This window comes from Silurus aristotelis, assembly GCF_946808225.1.
Source record: "Silurus aristotelis genome assembly, chromosome: 13".
In the NCBI taxonomy this organism is placed as follows: Eukaryota; Metazoa; Chordata; class Actinopteri; order Siluriformes; family Siluridae; genus Silurus; species Silurus aristotelis.
In genome coordinates, this window is record NC_139586.1 from 13,719,857 (window position 1) to 13,741,605 (window position 21,749).

A 21,749-nucleotide genomic window follows, 5' to 3' on the forward strand; every position below is an offset into this window, starting at 1 on the left:
ATGCATATTTTAATACATTATCATTACCACCATCATAATTCTTATTATGAGAAATGTAATTATGAGATTATACAGGAGGATTTTTTTCCCCCTTCTTTCCTGCGGCCAGTTTTATAAAGCAAATTTTTTTTTTTATGCCCCCCCAACCTCCCCCACCACCAACCCAAAGCACTCAAATAAAAACACAGCACAGCTTGTTGATGAAGACAAACACAGAAAGCGGCCGCACCCCGCCTGCAGGACCCTCCATCTAAATTGCACATCCGCCAAGCTTGTCATAAGCCACATTAAGAAAAATGCTCACGTGCTTTGACACAAATTGGAAAATGGCATTTTGGAAAGCCGGCTTTGGAAATTAGAGGTATTAACATTATAAATCAGATGATGTCTGAGCAGAGCGATGGGGATGGTGGGGGGGAGGGAGGTGGAAAAGAGGGTGAGAGATAAAGCTCTTCTCACACCCCGGAGTCCGATTCTGAGTCCTGATTCCCACACGGCCTCCAGGGTTTGATTGCGTGAGCTTCTCTCGTGCTGAATAGGAACGACAGAGCGAGGAAGATGTGGAGAGATGCACAAGAGGATATTGTGTCTTTTTTTGCGGCGCTCATTTAGCAGTCCTCACACCGCCACTCGCTAATGGATCGTTTCAAAGGTGTGAGATGTATTATGCAAAGGCATCCGTTTGACACTTTACAGCACCAGTGTTCATTCCCAGCGTGCCTCACCTCCGTGCTTGTGTGTGTGTGTGTGTGTGTGTGTGTGTGTGTGTGTGTGTGTGTGTAGGCAGAAGAGCAGCGTCTGAAAGAGGTCCAGATTGATGAGCTTCAGCGAGAGGTTGACAGGATGCTGGCCCTGCTGGAGAAAGACAGGGAGGTCAGCGGAGTCGAGTACATGTTGATACACCTGCTCACACACACGCTCTGCAAAGTGTTCCAACACACAAAAAATTGTCATTGTACACGATATGGGCGTGTCCGTGCTGAAATGCCAGGATGAGGTTTTTTTTTAGCTCTGAGTAGGGACACATGGCCTCAGTATTAAATGTTGTTATAGATACAAGTGCCTGTTCAAGGGTTCTCCCTGACGAGCAACAGCCGTCTGTGAATGCTGTTTTGCATGCCATCGCTAGCACCGAGGTGCCAGGAATTCTCATATAAGTATTTCATCTTATCGTAACAGATCTTGAAAATTTCAAAGGTCTCATCAAGCTTTTTTTTGACATTCAGTTTTATATAGCTGAAAATGTTTCCAAATGTCAGCATTTCATGGTCGGTGATGACTCAGGGGGTTAAAGCCGGCTATGAAGGTCGCCGTTTCGAACTTTAGCTCTACAATTGTTGGGCCCTGAAACCAATGTGCTCCTGGTGTGACATATCACGCTTAAAACTGTGCTGGTTTCACTTCTTGCAGAAAATTGCAGCCTCATTCGTCCTCATCGTTCCTTCTTTTTTATATAAAACATAAACACAACGTCCAGAAGCTCTTAAATCAGTGTGGCTGTACAACTTCCTAGAATCAATCGAATGAAAAGATAAGTGTTGATAATTGTGTGTTTAATCACATTGAATCATAGATCAATTGGGAGTTTTGTACATGTGAATGAAAGCGAGATCAAAATCACCGGCCTGTACTTTGTGTGGATTATGAAAGGAACGTTCAGTCACCCTGACCTGCACTCATGCACATAATGAGATTCTCACAGGACCCCGACTCTTTCTTTCTCTCCCACATGCAGTTCAGTTTCATTTCCATTTACTGGCCGTTATTTAGTTACAGCATTGCCCAAGCATCTTCAGACATAACAGTTGGGAAAAAAAATTTATACAAAGTCTTAATTCGAAATGGAAATCTTTTCATTCTGTGTCTTTCACTGCGATATTGCTTCTGATCTTCTTCCACGCTTGCTCAGTGAACCGTGTTTATCATGGAGAGCGTAAACGTGTTGATTTGAATTCATTCACCGGTTTTGACTGGGATTCACTTTTGTAACGAATAAAACATGAAGCGATTTTAGGCTACAGGAAAATAATCAACAATGGAGGGGTGTTATGAAGCAGAGTTACAGTTACTATATAGATTATAGATTATTTTTCTAATAACGAATGACCCTATTCCTTATATCTAATAGTGATTAGTCAGACCCGTCATATGTTTGTTTGTTTGTTTGTTTGTTTGCCAATTTTTTTTTTTAAAGAAACAATTTACATCAACCGCCAGTCTCTTGACAAATTCATGTAAAAACCTCTGCCTCGAAAAACTTAAAGTTACACCTCGACCACTACAAAGCATTGATTCTAGAGACTCCTTACATTACACATTTGACAGATCAATAATTATACAATTATTTGTTTGTTTATTTTTTTTTTCATGCAAGTCGCTGTAAACGATTTGTTACTGTAGAAACAATAAATAACCTGTGATTTGACATTCAGAAAAGGTCAACACGTCCTGACCAATCAGAATTAAGAATTTGAACATTGTTGGACACGTTTATTACAGCGTTTTTTATTATTATTATTATTACAGTAAAAGTAATAGTAGCCAGTGTTACATAGTCAATAATCGGTTTCACTAGTACATGGTGGTGATAGAAGAGAGAAAGATTTCATACTCATCAATTCCCAAGCGCAACATTTCTACAAACCCGTTTCTCTCTGTCTTTATTCTCGCTCTACCCCTCTGTCTCTGTCAGGACGGCAGTCAGGCGGAGGAGTTGGTGCGACTGAGGGACGAGCAGCTGCGACTCAAAGACAAGGTCTCTGTCTCTTTGTTCAGAACATTCTTTATTCCACTGATCTTCCAAACTGCCACAGGATTGATTATAGCTATTATAAGCAAAGAGCTATTGTTTCTTTTTGCTCATGATTATTTGAGGTTATTATTATTATCCCCAAGGTGATTTTTTTTTTCAGCGCTTTATATATTAACACTATAATAATATAGCACCCTTTATCCATTTTATACATTTAATGCAGCACAAAGTGTAACATTGTGGGTTAACAACAGAAATTATAGGATAGAATGATAGTCAAACAGAAATCGGTAAAAGAGACAAGTGATGATAATAATAATAATAATGAAATAAATAATAACAGTTGCAAAAAAGGAAATACTAATAATAGTATAAAATGTATAGAAATAAACAAAACACTGCATAGAAATAAAATGATTGAATGATGGTCATGTATAGTAAAATAATAACTCTGCCTGCGTGTGTGTGTGTGTGTGTGTGTGTGTGTGTGTGTGTGTGTGTGTGTGTGTGTGTGTGTGTGTGAGGGGAGAGTGAGAGAGTGTTGTGTAGGTCTGTGAGCCCCGGGTCAGATTGTTTTCCCGGCACGGCCTTGCTGTGTTTTGGGGCTGCAATAAAGCACCACCTTCAAAGGCCGTCTAAGCGCCACTTACGGCTAAGTGCTTCTCCAGCGGTTGGACAAGATTACTCTAAAAACAAAGTGCAGACAGCTTGATTAATAGAGGCCTCTTCCAAGGGCCCACTCCGCACTATATTTTCACACTTACTTACACTCCTTCATTTTACATGCGCCAACTTTTATGCGCCGGCCCCGTCACCGCAGGAGCTTGTCGGTTCGTAAAGGACAAGTCGCCACTTTGAGTCGAAAACTCATTAAAGGCCCCTCGAGACTTTTTTGTTTGAACGGCTGCGGGGAAGCTGAATTCGACACGGATTTGCCCGTCGATTGCATGCATCCTGGTGCTGTGTTTGTATAGTATAGTGTGTGTGTGTGTGTGTATGTGTGTGTGAGAGAGAGAGAGAGAGAGAGAGAGAGAGAGAGAGAGAGAGAGAGAGGTTCGGGGAGGACATCATTTGTACAGTCACTGTTTAAACATTTTCCAAGGAGGTCAGGAAAACCTATAAGTCGTGTCACGTGTGTTTGTATGCTCTCCAACTGTATCTCTTTTCTGTATTTTGTTCCCGCTCCGGCTCCGTCGATTGAGCCTGCCGCTGTGAAACCTGAATAGCGTCACAGAGCGTTTTATTCGGCTGCAGTCGTGAAAGAGAAAGTGTGGGGCTCCCTTAGTGAGCGCTCTGAAAGGTGAGCCACACTGAGAGGCTTTTAGAGACTTATACGAACGGACCGTGTGTAAGTCTTTGTAGAACACTTTAACACGTATATGCTCGCGTGCAATATTATAGACACGCCACGGTGTCAGAATGACCACAGAACAAGCGGTTTGTTTGAAGGTATTTGCAAGTTGCAGGCTATGGTGGTAACCACTGACAAATGATTCAGCCAACTCGTAAATTATAGACAACCTGCATGAGCATTGCATTGCATCATGTGACGCACAATCATGTATTTACACACCTAAAATGATAAAGCGCATATTTTCGCTGTAGAGAGTAATCCTTTTAATCTTGTGTCCAACATGGTTGAAGAGCATTCTGAATTTTCCTCCGTAAATAAGCTGCATTATATTCGCAGGTGTGTGAGCGTGTGTGTGTGTGTGTGTGTACTGTATGTGTGCATGGACATCTATTTTAATGCTGTTTTCTTAGGGTTAGTTTATAGACATTTTAATTGCACTTCCAAAACAGATTTACATTGTTTGTGGTTTGGAATTTATTTATTTATTTATTTGTGTAAATTTATCCATAATTAATTTATTTGCTGTACAATTCAGTTTCCCTTCAATGGAACATGGAGGCCCAAACCTTTTACAGTATGACAATGCCCCTGTGTACTAATCGTGCTTAAAAAGACATGGTTTAAAGAACTCTAGCATCCTGAACAAAGAACTTACCCCCCCCCCCACCAACACCACCAACACCACCCGCCACCACTGCCCCCACCCACTGAACACCTTCGGGATGAACCTGACCACTGACTGCACTTACCCTCTCGCCGTCAGGCTTCAGTGGGAGAAAGTACAAACCTCCATCTACTTTTAAATCTAATGAAAAGCCTTCCCAGAAGAGTGGCAGCTCTTGTGACAGCCCAAGCGAAATCTACATGGTTGTAAGATAAATTAGGGTGAGAGTGGAGGATGCTGGAGGTCAGGAGCCACAGAGGCTCATTAAAAGGCTCCAGGATGCAACTGTGCGTTCGGTTAAAATGTATATGAGCTGAGCTCCTACTAGTTCATTTGGATTTTGTGCTGAGCCAGAACATAAGCAGTTCCATCTAAGGGTCTATAGGGGAAATGTACATACTGTACATGAACTATAGAAGCTGAGTACATCAGGTACTTCTCATATTTGCTGACTTTTGCAAGATGTGGATCCCAGAACCACAAAAAAAGTCACACTGTATAATTTATACTTTTTCAAATACAACATTGTCAGCTTTCTACCTGCGTCCTACCTCACCTTGTCATTTTATGCTTGCTTTCAGTTCAACTTTTGAATTTGGTACATTTGGTGAAGTGCGAAAGCTGTTTTTTCAAGTCCTTGAGCAGCCAAAAGAACCAATTCTTGGTCCTGTTACAAACAACAGTTTAAAACTGGTTTCAGTTGCAGGCCACGGCCAGTAATGTGATTAATTCAACTGGGGTAACAATATCTCCTATTTCAAGTTTGCTGAAAGGGTTGTAACAAACAGCAAAAGAATTAAACACCTTATTAATGTGTATATAACTGGGCTTTCTTAGAACTGGAGCACTTTTATTAACCCAGGCATTGTGGTTTTTTCACATTTACTGTGATGCCACTAAAAACATCAAGATGGCCCTTCTTTTGCTGGTATGAAACTGGGACATCGCCATTTTTGCATCGCAAAAAGTACTGTTTTTCAACTCTTGAGTGTTGCTACTTAAGTCAAATAATAAAAATCAGCAAAAGGACAAACCTCCCTTCTATAATATTGTGCCACCTGGTATTGCAACATTGAATTGATCCACTGGAAAGAAAGCAAACCTGAGATGCTCAGTCCCACCTACAAACAACCTCCAAATAGGTCTTGAGTACACACAAAATATAAAAGCTCCCTCAGACATGTTTCTTTTAAATAGTTGATGTATAAGGAAGAAGAAACAGACTAAAGTGGAAAAGAAAACCTAAACCAGATTTACTAACATTTACGGCTCATCCGCAGCAGCAGAACATACTGTACACCGTATAACAAAGGTGCCATAACATGAGATATCAAAGCTGTATTTAAATACTGTAATGCTTGTTTTTAGTGTGTCTCTGTGGCACTCGGCACTCAGTGCTCGTATCACCCCTTAAAATCGAGTGCATGAATCGAGTTTGCGGTGAAGCCAACAAGTCATTTAGATGTCAGAACTTTGAATAATTCAGCATATGGTTTGTGTGTGTGTTTGCGCTGAACCTCGATCCAACCTAATGCATTTGGCATCTATTTTTACTAACGTTCCATGCTTTTCTAGGTAATTAGCGGCCGAGTGATTGTTGTGCTATTTAATCTTCAGTAGAGACTCTGTTCCCATCATGTTTTAAGGGGACGTTGGATTATTGCGCTTGCAGAACCAGGGGGATGAGTGATAGTTTAACAGATAATTATATGTAATCTACGGTCATTTCAGCAGAACGAGCAGCAGAGCAGCAGAGCCTGTATTAGCCATTTGCCATTAAATTAAGACGGGCCAAATTGAGCCATTTCCTTAAAGTGACAAATTGCCACTAAACACACAATATATTAAGGAAACAAAATGGACAGAAGCTCTTACTCTGCTATTGTGCTCTTGTCATTTCCTTATTGTATTTTAAGTGATTATTTTCATTTTGTTTTGATTGGCAGTGTGTTGTGCTTTGTTTACATTCAGTCTATTTGTCCACTTTTATTAAATCCGATTTATCCAGTTTATTGATGTTTTTAATGCATGCTAACAGCTTGACGAGCGCGAGGACAGACTAGCAGCTATGGTTCTAGAGGCTGAGTCTCTAAAACAGAAAGTTCGTACTCGCCACATGGAAGCATCCGTCCTGCAGCAGCAGCTTTTCACCTACCAGGATGCATTGCAGAGAGCAACTGATGAGCTCAAGAGCTGCCATCGAGAGCTCAGAGAATGGGTATGAGCATCACACACTTTAAAGTCGGGTTCCAATTTGAAGGAGTATGAAATTGAAACTTGTAAAATAAAAAAAATTTGAACATTATATTAATAAAGTACAACTTAAATTCCAAAAAGGTTGGGACACTGTGTAAAATGTAAATAAAAACAGAATGCAATGATTTGCAAATCGCATAAAGCTGGACCGACCGACCGACCGAACTGCATTTAGGATTCATAATTCTGTAATGAAAATGACTGCATGAGCTCATTTATACCGCCAGAAATCATTGTCTGTGAACACAGTTTGTCATGTCATCCACAGGTTACATGTCATCCACAGGTTAACTCTCTATCATACAAAGAAGAAGGTATGCGTGAACATGATCCAGAAACACTGCCATCCTCTCTGGGAACAAAAGCTAATTTAAAATGTACTGAGGCAAAGTGGAAAGCCGTACTGTAGTAAGACTGATTAAAATGTTTATTCATTTTTGGAAGCTATAGACACTATGTCCTCTAGACTAAAGAGGAGAGGGATCATCTGGCTTGTTATCAGAGCTCAGTTCAAAAAGCCACATCTCAGATGGTATGGGAGTGCATTAGAGCCTGTGGAATGGGCAGCTTGCACATTTGCGAAGTCTCCATCAAAGCTGAATGATATATACAAGTTTTAGAGCAAAAAATGCTTCCATACATAAAACGCCTTTTTCGGGGAAGGCCTTGCATATTTGAGCAAGGCAATGCTAACTAAATACTGCATCTATTACAATAGTATGGCTTCATAGTAGAAGAGTCCAGGTGCTCAACTGGCCTGCCTGCAGTCTGGACTTTTCATTATTTCAAAACATTTGGCAATGAAAATTCACAATAAAGCTAGAACCCTGTATCAGACACCTATAGGACAATATTACTCTTCCAAACCTTCAGCAACTGGTCTCCTCAGTTCCCAGATGTATACTGACAGGAGATGGGATGCTACACAGTGGAAATTTCTGTAGTGAAAGATATACCACATTAACAGTTCTATGCTTTTCTGAAGATCTGTTTATGTAGCATTAAAACTGCATTTTTGGAACCTTTTTTTTTTTACATCTTAATCTGAGATTTTCAACGTCAGCTATGTGCAAGTGTTAACAACCCAATATTCACAACTTCCAAATCATGTATTAGATCCGCATGCATGGATGGTGGATGGAAAACTGTCAAACATTCAGACTCCATGCTCTTTTTTTTTTTTTTATCAGGAGGCTCAGAAAGGAGGACAGGAGCAAAGAGTGGTGGACTTTAAGGCTGAACTGAACCAGCTACAGCACCAGTACACCACCTGCTACTCACAGGTACACTATCTCCCCTACATAACTGCTCTTAGGCTCCACACCACCTGCTCCACCAGCTCTCTTCTTCCGATTCCCCTTATTGTTCTCTTCTTCATCTTTTACTTTCTGTTCTTGCTTTTCTCCTACTTAATATATATTCCTTTTTCTTCAAACTTCCAATTTATTTCTTCTACTTCCTCTTTCTACTTTTTCATCTTCATCTTCTTCAGATTCATTTTCCTACATCTCTATTATTCCTCTTCTTTAGATTTCTTCTTCCTCTTTCCTGATTTAAACTTTCTTTTTCCTCCTGTCACTTCTTCATTTTCTTCCCCTTCTTCTTCTTTAGTTTTATTATTATTATTTTTCTTCTGTTAAGCCTTCTTTTTTCTCTTTCCTCTTCTTCTTTTTTACTTTTTAAATATTTTGTAAATGTTTGTTACTTATAAAGCCATTATGATATGTAACAGTCCAGTCCTGGTATCACCTGTTGACCTGTGTGTGTGTGTGTGTGTGTGTGTGTGTGTGTGTGTGTGTGTGTGTGTGTGTGTGTGTGTGTGTGTGTGTGTGTGTTTGTGTGTGTGTTTGTTTGTTTGCTTGTAGCTGGTGGAGGAAGAAGCGTTAGTGTCCAGGTTGAGGAATGAACTGCAGCAGGCTGAAGGACAGAGGGACACACTGGTGTCTCAGCTGCAAGAGCAGCACCATCAACTCCATCTGCTCACAGAGAAACACCACGCGGCTCAGCAGGAGGTACCACCACATCTATCATCTGTAGCTTGGAGTATTAGATTCAGTCCCCCAGAAGACTGTTATTTATGTTGTTAATTCACGTTACTCATATTAATTAATGATGCTTATTATTTTCTTCATGTTCAGCTTCAAGCTAAATATTATTACATGCAGAATGAGGAGTGTGTACAGTAGAAGAGTGTGTGTATGTGTGCGTACTGTAGGTGGCCTGTAGGGACGACACCGTACTGAAGTTAACCGCCGAGCTGAGCGCCGCCCAGCAACGTCTGACCTCCACACGTGACGAGGTACCAAGTTTAAGAATTTCGTCTTATTCCATCTTCCCTTCTTACTTTATCTTCTACATCTTCTTCCTCTTTTTTCTGTTCTTATTCCGTCTTCTTTTTTTTTATTTATCCTTTTGCTCTTTACTCTTCTATATTTCTTATTTCTGTTTGTTTCTTTTTATTTGATGTACTTTCTCTTCCTTCTTGTTCCGTTCTTCTCTATCTTCTTCTTCCCTTTCCTTGATATTCTTGGTGTTGTTCTTTCTTTCCTCTTCTTTTTTCTCTTTCTTATTTCTTTTCTTTATTATTGTTATGATAATTGTGATGATTATTATAAATCATTGTTATTAGCCATTTTCTCATTTTCCCATCTCTGTCTTTTTCTTCTTTACTTTGTTGGTTTGAGAGAGAGAGAGAGAGAGAGAGAGAGAGAGAGAGAGAGAGAGAGAGAGAGAGAGAGTGTAAACAGGAGAAACCTATAAAATAAATTTTATCCCTCACTCCAGGAATACTTGCTGCAAATTGAACATGAAATAAACAGGGGAGAGCGGAGAAACCCCTCGTCTGATCGAAAGAGAGACGGCTTTGAAATTCTCCGTGCTTGTGCACGCAGTGTAGTGAAAGACTGCGATGACTAGGTGATGCATCGTTCCTTCAGAACGAGGCCGAAGCTCTCCGGGGCATTTCGAGGCCTCAACAGGCCTGAGGAAGGGCAGGATTGAGGGCACAGTGAGGAATAAACATGGACGTAACTGCTGTCTGTTTGTCAGAGCAGAAATCCCTCACAGATTTCTGACTGGTCATTAGTCTGTTCTCCTGAGTGTCTGAGTACAAGACAGTCCTGTCACTTCAGTGCTTACTGAATCTTGATAGTTTTATTTATATATATATATATATATATATATATATATATATATATATATATATATATATATATATATATATATATATATATATATATATATATACACTTATTTTTTGGTGATGGAATGTTGAATAATACAACAGAAGCTGCTCCCATGTTTCGTTTTTTATCATTAGCATGCAGCTCCAGTTATCCGCCGAATGCGTTCGAGCTCCGGTGAAATGTTTGTGATGTTATTTATTTATGTCGCTCCTCTCAATTATTTATTTGTTTATTTATTCATGGCAGTACTAACTGCGATTGGAAAATTCATTTTTGCTGAAGGGCAGCCGTCACCTCCCCTCACTCCCTTTTTCCACACACCCCTTTTCACTCCGGCATGAAGGGAAGGAGGGCATCAAACTAGTTAGTCATTTCTTTATGTAAGATTTTCTGAGACTCACAGGGAGACATCTTTTTAATCTAAAGATGAAGATAGAACCAAATGGAGGGGGAGAGCAAGCGAAAGAAAGAGTGCATGTGTTGGGGAGGGGGGTGTACTCGTTTATTTCTTTCTTCCTTTGTGCTCCTTTTAAAAACTTTGCACCACAAGAAACAGGAAAGACACTTCAGAGAATGTTGCGGTGAAATTACAGTGAAGAAGGACGGCTCCGGGATGAACGCAGCTCCTCAGCTCACCACGCAGGTCCACAATGGGCTTTGATCACTGATAAATCCCCCCCCCCCACACCCCCTCCTCATTCTCGCATGCTCGCCTGCTTTTACAGCCCATTGTTTGCTTACTGTGTTGCCTGTAATTACACGCTTTGGAATTCTGTGTAATTTCACACTTGCGTACACACATGCCATAATTAATTCTGCAAAGTGATCACAGCTCGGAGAACATTAAAGGTTCTTTGTGAGTGTGTGTACGTGCAGAAATACGTTCCATTTAATATTCGTTCTTCTTTCTGTTTGTCTGGTTTTCACAGTTTCAAAGAGAAGAGTCTGCTCTGAGTTTGCTTTGAGTGAGGAGTGTTTTGGAATTATTGTTCAAATACATGACAATTAGCGTCATACGTTTGTCATGAATGATCTCCATGCGTTAACGGACTTTGGTTTCATTCACCATGAAAGTCGTATAATACAGGATTGGACATTTATGAGGAATCAAACACTCCATGTCTTGATGTTATAGGAAATTTGTCATTGTTTGGTTTGTGTGTGAAATCATCGTTTTTCTATAACACAAGTATTATATTACACAGCATCAGTTTGCCAACTACAGAAACGTGGTAGCTTTGCCTCTGGCTATTATAAAGTACTGAAACTGGAGACTCCTTCCTTACTGACACCATTCTTATCATTTTATGAGGAGCATCCGGAATAGAAGTCCTGTGAATGACCTGTTGCTATAGAAACAGTAATGTATTAGAGCAAGCTGACAAACAGATGCAAACAAATGGATCTGTGTGTATCAGCTTGCTCTAATATATGACTGTTTCTTATTTAGGAGCGGATCTAATAAATCTTTTATGGGGTGGCAAGGGTGTGGCATGGGACTTGTGAGGAGTGGCAACACTGAAGCATCATTGCATGGCACATTTTTATATTGGTCTATAAACATTTTAAAAAGACTGATATGTGATTGACTTGACCTGGATCTTGTTTGGAAAGACCATAAATGAAATTAGATGAAAAGGTATATTTAACTTCTGTTTCTAGAGTTCTATACAAACCTGTAGTGAGTTTAATTCTATGCCATGTATGTGTGAATATATTATATATATATATATATATATATATATATATATATATATATATATATATATATATATATATATATATATATATATACAGTGAGGAAAATAAGTATTTGAACACCCTGCTATTTTGCAAGTTCTCCCACTTAGAAATTATGGAGGGGTCTGAAATTGTCATCGTAGGTGCATGTCCACTGTGAGAGACATAATCTAAAAAAAAAAAATCTAGAAATCACAATGTATGATTTTGTAACTATTTATTTGTATGATACAGCTGCAAATAAGTATTTGAACACCTGAGAAAGTCAATGTTAATATTTGGTACAGGAGCCTTTGTTTGCAATTACAGAGGTCAAACGTTTCCTGTAGTTTTTCACCAGGTTTGTACACACTGCAGGAGGAATTCTGGCCCACTCCTCCACATAGATCTTCTCTAGATCAGTCAGGTTTCTGGCCTGTCGCTGAGAAACACGGAGTTTCAGCTCCCTCCAAAGATTCTCTATTGGGTTTAGGTCTGGAGACTGGCTAGGCCACACCAGAACCTTGATATGCTTCTTACAGAGCCACTCCTTGGTTATCCTGGCTGTGTGCTTCGGGTCATTGTCATGTTAGAAGACCCAGCCTCGACCCATCTTCAATGCTCTAACTGAGGGAAGTCTCGCAATACATGGCCCCGGTCATCCTCTCCTTAATACAGTGCAGTCGCCCTGTCCCATGTGAAGAAAAACACCCCCAAAGCATGATGCTAACACCCCCATGCTTCACAGTAGGGATGGTGTACTTGGGATGGTACTCATCATTCTTCTTCCTCCAAACACGTTTAGTGGAATTATGACCCAAAAGTTCTATTTTGGTCTCATCTGACCACATGACTTTCTCCCATGACTCCTCTGGATCATCCAAATGGTCATTGGCAAACTTAAGACCTGGACATGTGCTGGTTTAAGCAGAGGAACCTTCCGTGCCATGCATGATTTCAAACCATGACGTTTTAGTGTATTACCAACAGTAACCTTGGAAACGGTGGTCCCAGCTCTTTTCAGGTCATTGACCAGCTCCTCCCGTGTAGTTCTGGGCTGATTTCTCACCTTCCTTAGAATCATTGAGACCCCACGAGGTGAGATCTTGCATGGAGCCCCAGTCCGAGGGAGATTGACAGTCATGTTTAGCTTCTTCCATTTTCTAACGATTGCTCCAACAGTGGCCATGTTAGTAGTTGGATTCTTACTGATTGTATGGGGTGGACAGGTGTCTTTATGCAGCTAACGACCTCAAACAGGTGCATCTAATTTAGGATAATAAATGTAGTGGAGGTGGACATTTTAAAGGCAGACTAACAGGTCTTTGAGGGTCAGAATTGTAGCTGACAGACAGGTGTTCAAATACTTATTTGCAGCTGTATCAAACAAATAAACAGTTTAAAAATTATATATTGTAATTTCTGGATTTTTTTTTTAGATTATGTCTCTCACAGTGGACATGCACCTACGATGACAATTTCAGACCCCTCCATGATTTCTAAGTGGGAGAACTTGCAAAATAGCAGCGTGTTCAAATACTTATTTTCCTCACTGTATATATATATATATATATATATATATATATATATATATATATATATATATATATATATATATATATATATATATATATACATACACACACAAATGCTTTGATTTGTTAAAAGAGCCAGATTTGTTTGCAGAGTCATTTGTAATCAGTGATCAGGATAGTTGCACTGAATGTGTTTCATTCACTAAAACGAAGCAGTTCATAGGAGTCGTTTGGTTAAACTATGCTTTAATGGAAAGACGAGATTTGTTTCCATTATTTACTGGTATATTTACATTTACATTTGCAGCATTTAGCAGACTCCCTTGTCCAGAGCGACGAATTACTAGTATATTTGGTATATACCTATAAGAATTGGTATATCTTTTTATGTAACCACATAAAAGTTATTATATTTGATTATGAATATATTAATATATACATCAGATTGTATACACTGGGATATCTGTGCTGGGGTGGCAGATGGGGTGGCAATGCTTTTTGTTAGCATTTACCACCCCGTGGCCCCCCCTGTGGATCCTCCCCTGTTTTATTCAATAGCTTGTATTCTTTGTGTCTGTTTGTTATTTGTTTTTTTGTTTGTTTTTTCAACGTGTCATTTAAATCCTGAAAGATTAACAAATTGCATGTGTGTGTGTTGTGTGTCTGTAGCTTGAAGGCCAGGTTCAGGAGGTGAAATCTAAAGCTGAGGAGGTCATGAATTTGGAGGAGGATGTAAGAAGATTGCAGAAGCTCCTGAATCAGAGGGAGGAGACACTCGAGGAGGAACAACGCAAAAATGTTCAGCTTCAGATAGAACAAGAAAATCTTCATACACAGGTGAGAACACCAGTACATCACCTTATTATTGACTTTTTCTTTTACACCATGATGTTTTCCATGTTCTGGATGACTACGCAGCAATATAACAATGAAAAGGTGCTGTGTTACAAAACAGTCCACTGGCTGAGCAAAAAAAAAAAAAAAAAAAACTGTTAAATTAATAATACACTCTTACAATTTCCTGATTCGTCACTGCAACTTTCCATCTTCATTTTATTTTCAAAAGACGCACATACACTCTATTTGCGTTGTCAAGATGATGGATTCTTTTTTGCAAGCGAGCGTTATAATAGGGTTATCATTTTGCTGCTCATTAATACGTTGTGCTCATGAACATTTCCGTAATTTTCTTTTTATATCACTCGGGCAGTAGTGATCTCATCCCGTTCATCAGAGAGCACTTAATGCAGTGTATATGGCATACACATTTTATAATACAATAAATACAGAAAGCGAAAGCTAATGTCTGCCTCAGCGGAGGAAAAAAACAAATCAGTCAGTTGCTGGTGCAAAAACAAACAAAAAAGTTCATAACATGTTGTTGGTGTTTCAATCAGACCCATTTACACGGGAGTACACATTCCAGCTCCTAGCCATGAAGTCTGCATATACAAAGTGCAAATCAACAAAAATTGTTGAGGTTCAGTGATGGGTGCCTAAATGCTAAACTACATTCATTCAAACTACTGTCTTAAACCATTGTAGCAGACTGTTTATATTAAATACAGTCCAGCACAACGCCAAGTGTCTGATGAAGTGGTTTAAAGCACTCTGCCACTGGACTCATCATGCTTCTCTGTTTGGCAGTCTGGTTGAGTCTGGGTCTGGTGAACGTTAACTGCCTAACTGCATTGTTCCAGCTGTAAAGATTGTAAATAGGGGTTATTGGTACAGGGTTGTTGTTGTTTATTTAGGGGTTGGGCTAGCTTTAGCTTTAGCTTTACCTTCAATAAAGGGAAATCTTTATGCTTCAGCACACCAAGAGATTTTGGACAATGCTATGCCTTCCACTTTGTGGGAACAGTTTGGTGGGGGCCCTTTTGTATCCAGCATGACTGTGCCTCAGTGCAAAAGCAAAGTCCACAAAGCCATGGTTGGAAGAGTTTGGTGTAAAAAAACTGGGATGGAGCTTGCGAGCTGGGACTTCTCATCCAACATCAGTGCCTGACCTCAGAAAGCTCTATGGAATGAATTGACAAACATTCCAAAAGAAACACTCCAAAATGTTGTGGATAGCCTTCCCAGAAGAGTAAAAGCTGTTATATGTGCAGAGGGTGGGGACGACCAACTCCATATTTATATCTAAGTATTTAGAATGTGATGTTATTACAGTCACTATTAGTGTAATTCTAGATGTTCCAGTACTTTTATCTATAAAGTGTATACAGGTAGTCGCCGACTTACGACGAAGATGTTACGATGACCCCATCGTAAATTTAAAATATTATACGTAGAGCCATGGCCTAGCCTACCTAGAGGTCTTATCAAAGCAGAGCAATTTATACTATCGTAATGTAAAACTATACGGTATATATATATATGTGGCAGCAGTCGCATGGACGAGCACCGGTTCGGAATTGGAAGGTGGAGCTCTGTTTCCGTGTCCACCGACAACGATAAAAAAGAGAGAGAGAAGAACTAAAATTGGACTTAAAAAAAAAATACAAGCTCTAACACTGAGACAACTGAACTCTTTTGACCACTGGTGAGAGAGTCAGGCATCTCACAAGGCAGGAGATGTGTACATCCTGGCAGAGTCCCAACATATCGTACCGCATATCCGCTGCTACGTTTGCTTGCCGCACGTAAATTACAATGTCTTTGCAATTTTGTTGTCTCCCTATCGTCGTCTTTAGCGGAGTAAAAAATTCGTAAGTCGAACCATCATAACTCAGAAACGACCTGTAATGAATTTATATTAAACACTTGTATTAGAAGGTGTGGATAAAGCCATTTTAATGTAATGTTTCATTGTTGTTCAAGTAATGCTTCAAGTTTTACGTTTTACCACAATTCTGTCTTAGTATTTATACATTATGTTGTAATTGAACTGCTGTAATATGTATAAAAATGAATATATGGAAGAATTAGACTAGTAAATTAGTAAGTTGTTTACATTATAAGTAAGTTGTGCACTTTATATATAGAACAGTACCAATTTAGACGTGTATAATAGACAGTGTACAGTATATACAGATAATATCAAGTCAAGTCAAGTCAAGTTTATTTCAATAGCGCTTTTCACAACAGACATTGTCTCAAAGCAGCTTTACAGAAATCAACAGTCAAGGTGAATGGTGTAAATTTATCCCTGATGAGCAAGCCATGGCGACTGTGGCAAGGAATGTAATGAGGAAGAAACCTTGAGAGGAACCAGACTCAAAAGGGGAACCCATCCTCATTTGGGTGACATCAAGAGTTTGATCATAAATCTTTCAACAATACAGAACACTGGAGAGTGAGAACTAACATGAGCACTGGAGTATAAGATTATAAGTAAATGTTCTTTCAACAGTCTTTGGTATAAAAGTAGGAGCTACTGAGCTCAACATTTGTGATCATCACAGATCCAGCATCAGCTTCTTCATGCCAGAGCCTTTAAACACTTCAGGAAGTCCAATGTCAAACTCCACACATGCAGTGGGATCCAATTGGCACTGGTACGTCTCTAGATGGTGCAGGATGTTTGCGAGTTTGTCATCTACTTCTTTAAAGTCCATAATCTTCATGAGGAGGGACGTGACTGGAGCTGGCCAAACCTCAGGAAGCCAGCTCCAGTCGGGATGGGGAGAGAAAGAGAAGCAGTGGAGAGGAATTAGCGTAGCTGCTGTTCATGATATTAACAGCACAAGTTGATAATGTGCATGTGATCAGATGTTCTGGAGCACAAGGTTATGATGTGATGTGTGTGATGTGTGTTATGTGTAGGCTTTGATAAAAAGATATGTTTTTAATCTGCACTTAAACTGGGTAAGTGTGTCTGAGCCCCGAACACTGTCAGGAAGACTATTCCAGACTTTAGGAGCTAAATGTGAAAACGCTCTACCACCTTTAGTGGACTTTGCTATTCTAGGAACTACTAGAAGCCCAGAGTTTTGGGATCTCAGGGAGCGATATCTACATAATATGTAGATATAAAAGATTATTAACAAGTTCCTAAGTCTTTATTAAAACAGTAGTGCATTTTTAGGTTGGTATTTGGTCGTGTGTGTGTGTGTGTGTGTGTGTGTGTGTGTGTGTGTGTGTGTATTTGTGTGAATATTAATATATTTACATTTGGACAGATCTCCTGGGAGCAGACCACCTCTACACTCGCATGTTCGCAGCATCAGCGAAGCACACATCGCCATGGAATTCCAATTAGCCTCATTTAATTAGGTGCTGTAGCTTGTGGCTCAGTTCCTTCATTAATTTTAATCTCGTTTATGCACCTTGATCGGTTCACAATATAGCGCTTTTTTAATTAGGGAAGATTGATTCAATCGCATCGATTCCGTGTCCTTATTAAATCCAAACAATGGACCCCTCCTACAGAGCAGTGCTATTTTTCATAATTAATGACTTTAGGGTGTGTGTGTGTGTGTGTGTGTGTGTGTGTGTGTGTGTGTGTGTGTGTGTGTGTGTGTGTGTGTGTGTGTGTGTGTGTGTGTGTGTGTGTGTGTGTGTATAAAGTTATGTAAATTGTGTTCATAATGGTAGGAGGTTTTGGCAAGTGTGAGATGTTTTGAATGCAACCATACAACAAAATCTAACATTTCCACCTTAAGTTTCCTGCATTTTATTTACTTTTCATTGTTAATGGTCAAAGTGCATTCTCATTTCTTTTTTTACATTTACATTTATTGCATTTGGAAGATGCCCTTATGCAGAGGAACTTACAACTGAGCAGTTGAGGGTTAATGGCCTTTCTCAAGGACCCAGGGTCATATTTGTAACCTAATTAACAGCAAGTTACGGATTATTTAAAAATTTGCGGGAACGAATGTTCAGGAACGAAAGAAAAGACATTTTTTAAAAACACGTTATTGTATTAAAGTGATATGTCTAGATGAATTCACTAAGGTACCATACTAAATTATAGACGCGGGGGCGCTACTATAATTTGGACTTTTCGGACCCCGTGGGGGGTCTTAGAACGACCAGTGTACTTTTTTATTATGGCTACAATAGGACATTATAGCCATAAAAAACATAGTACTTTGGATACTTACGTACATTTAAAGGCAAATATTTTTGTATTTTAATTAAGTAAAATTGTAAAGGGAGCACTTTTACTGGAGTAATATTTTATCAAGTGTATCTCTACTTTCACTCAAGTACATGGTTTGTGTACTTCGTCCACCACTAAGTTCACAGCTCTTAGTGGCTTGTGGGTGTAAATTGGCGTGCTGTTGTGAAGAAATGGTTTCTTTTTCACAGTGTATTCCTGCCTCATGTCAACCCAGCCATTAGGGGGGCACAAGCCAGTGCACTCTTAGTGCCGGTCCCAAGCCCGGGTAAATGGGGAGGGTTGCGTTAGGAAGGGCATCCAGCATAAAACATGTGCCAAATCAAATATGCGGATCACAAATGAGAATTTCATACCGGATCGGTCGAGGCCCGGGTTAACAACGACCGCCACAGGTATCGTTAGCCGACAGGGTACCGGTGGAAATTGGGCTACTGTTGGCCGAAGGAGGAGAAGGAGAGGAGGAAGACGTCTACAGAGACGGCAGGAAAAGGAGCAGTGTAGGAGAGTAGAGGTTCGGGTTGGTACTTTAAATGTTGGTACTATGACTGGCAAAGGGAGAGAGATAGCTGATATGATGGAGAGGAGAAAGGTAGATATGTTGTGTGTTCAGGAGACCAAGTGGAAAGGGAGTAAGGCCAGGAACATTGGAGGTGGGTTTAAACTGTTTTATCATGGTGTGGATGGAAAGAGAAATGGTGTAGGGGTGATTCTGAAGGAAGAGTACAGTAAGAGTGTAGTGGAGGTGAAGAGAGTTTCTGATAGGGTGATGATCGTGAAGGTGGAGGTTGAAGGGATGATGATAAATGTCATCAGTGCCTATGCTCCACAAGTTGGCTGTGAGATGGAGGAGAAAGAAAGATTCTGGAGTGAATTAGATGAAGTGGTAGATGGTGTACCTAGGAAAGAACGATTGGTGATTGGGGCAGACTTTAATGGGCATGTAGGTGAAGGGAACAGAGGTGATGAGGAGGTGATGGGTAGGTATGGTTTTAAGGAGAGGAATGTGGAAGGGCAGATGGTGGTAGATTTTGCTAAAAGGATGGAAATGGCAGTGGTGAACACGTATTTTAAGAAGAAGGAGGATCATAGGGTGACGTATAAGAGTGGAGGAAGGTGCACACAGGTGGACTATGTTCTGTGTAGGAGATGCAACCTGAAGGAGATTGGAGACTGTAAGGTGTTGGCGGGGGACAGTGTAGCTAGACAGCATCGGATGGTGGTCTGTAGGATGGTTTTGGAGGCGAAGAAGAAGAGGAGGAAAGTAAGGATTGAAAGAAGAATAAGATGGTGGAAACTGAAGGAGGAAGAGTGTAGTGTGAGGTTCAGGGAAGAGGTCAGACAGGGGCTTGGTGGTGGTGAAGAGGTGCCGGATGATTGGGCAACTACTGCAGGAGTGATGAGGGAGGCAGCTAGAAAAGTACTTGGTGTGACATCTGGAAATAGAAAGCAAGACAAGGAGACGTGGTGGTGGAATGAGGAAGTGCAGGAGAGCATTAGGGGAAAGAGGTTGGCAAAACAGAAGTGGGATCGACAGAGTGATGAGAAAAGTAGGCAGGAGTACAAGGAGATGCGGCAGCAGGTAAAAAGGGATGTGGCGAAAGCCAAGGAAAAGGCACATGAGGAGCTGTATAAGAGGTTGGACACTAAGGAAGGAGAAAAGGATTTATACCGATTGGCCAGGCAGAGGGACCGAGCTGGGAAGGATGTACTGCAAGTTAGAGCAATAAAGGATGGAGAGGGAAATGTGTTGACTAATGAGGAGAGTGTGTTGAGAAGATGGAGGGAATATTTTGAGCAGCTGATGAATGAGGAAAATCAGAGAGAGAGAAGGTTGGAGGATGTGGAGTTGGTGAAGCAGGATGTAGATAGGATTAGTAAGGTGGAAGTGAGAGCAGCGATTAAGAGGATGTAGAATGGAAAGTCGGTTGGACCAGATGACATACCGGTAGAAGCGTGGAGATGTTTAGGAGAGATGGCAGTGGAGTTTTTAACCAGATTGTTTGACAGGATTCTGGAAGGGGAGAGGATGCCTGAGGAATGGAGAAGGAGTGTGCTGGTACCGATCTTTAAGCATAAAGGAGATGTGCAGACCTGCAGTAACTACAGGGGAATTAAGTTGATCAGTCACACCATGAAGTTATGGGAAAGAGTAGTGGAAGCCAGGCTGAGAGAAGAGGTGACCATCTGTGAGCAACAGTATGGTTTCATACCGAGGAAGAGCACAACAGATGCCTTATTTGCTTTGAGGATGTTGATGGAGAAGTATAGAGAAGGACAGAAGGAGCTGCATTGTGTATTTGTGGATTTAGAGAAAGCGTACGACAGGGTGCCGAGAGAGGAGTTGTGGTATTGTATGAGGAAGTCAGGTGTGTCAGAGAAGTATGTGAGGGTGGTGCAGGACATGTATGAGGACAGTGTGACGGCAGTGAAGTGTGCAGTAGGTACGACAGACTGGTTCAGGGTGAAGGTTGGACTGCATCAAGGATCGGCCCTGAGCCCTTTTCTGTTTGCAGTGGTGATGGACAGGTTGACGGACGAGGTCAGACAGGAGTCTCCCTGGACTATGATGTTTGCAGATGATATTGTGATTTGTGGTGAGAGTAGAGAGCAGGTTGAGAAGAGCCTGGAGAGGTGGAGATATGCGTTGGAGAGAAGGGGAATGAAAGTCAGTAGGAGTAAGACAGAGTACATGTGTGTGAATGAGAGGGAGGGCAGTGGAGTGGTGCGGTTGCAGGGAGAAGAGGTGGAGAAGGTGGAGGAGTTCAGGTACCTGGGGTCAACAGTGCAAAGTAATGGAGAGTGTGTTAGAGAAGTAAAGAAAAGAGTGCAGGCAGGGTGGAGTGGGTGGAGAAGAGTGACAGGAGTGATTTGTGATAGTAGGGTATCTGCAAGAATAAAAGGGAAAGTTTATAGGACTGTGGTGAGACCTGCGATGTTGTATGGATTAGAGACAGTGGCATTGAGTAAAAGACAGGAAGTGGAGCTGGAGGTAGCAGAGCTGAAGATGTTAAGGTTTTCGTTGGGAGTGACGAGGATGGACAAGATTAGAAATGAGTTTATTAGAGGGACAGCACATGTAGGATGTTTTGGTGACAAGGTGAGGGAGGCGAGATTGAGATGGTTTGGACATGTGCAGAGAAGGGACATGAATTATATTGGTAGAAAAATGCTGAAGATGGAGCCACCAGGTAGGAGGAAAAGAGGAAGGCCAAG

The 21,749-nt window shown here is 40.7% G+C and overlaps 1 protein-coding gene across 12 annotated transcripts in view; it reads left to right on the forward strand.

The window, feature by feature from the left end:
- Window positions 1-21,749, forward strand: part of pmfbp1 (polyamine modulated factor 1 binding protein 1) — a 177,476-nt gene that overhangs the window by 125,181 nt on the left and 30,546 nt on the right. For 11 of the 12 annotated variants that reach the window (XM_083558353.1, XM_083558350.1, XM_083558354.1 and 8 more), the window contains 7 exons: window positions 784-873; window positions 2,693-2,755; window positions 6,809-6,988; window positions 8,217-8,309; window positions 8,892-9,038; window positions 9,242-9,325; window positions 14,135-14,302. In XM_083558353.1, coding sequence (XP_083414479.1) covers window positions 784-873; window positions 2,693-2,755; window positions 6,809-6,988; window positions 8,217-8,309; window positions 8,892-9,038; window positions 9,242-9,325; window positions 14,135-14,302 — 825 coding nt within the window. The remainder of the gene's footprint in view (window positions 1-783; window positions 874-2,692; window positions 2,756-6,808; window positions 6,989-8,216; window positions 8,310-8,891; window positions 9,039-9,241; window positions 9,326-14,134; window positions 14,303-21,749) is intronic. The other variant, XM_083558360.1, reaches the window with a different exon arrangement.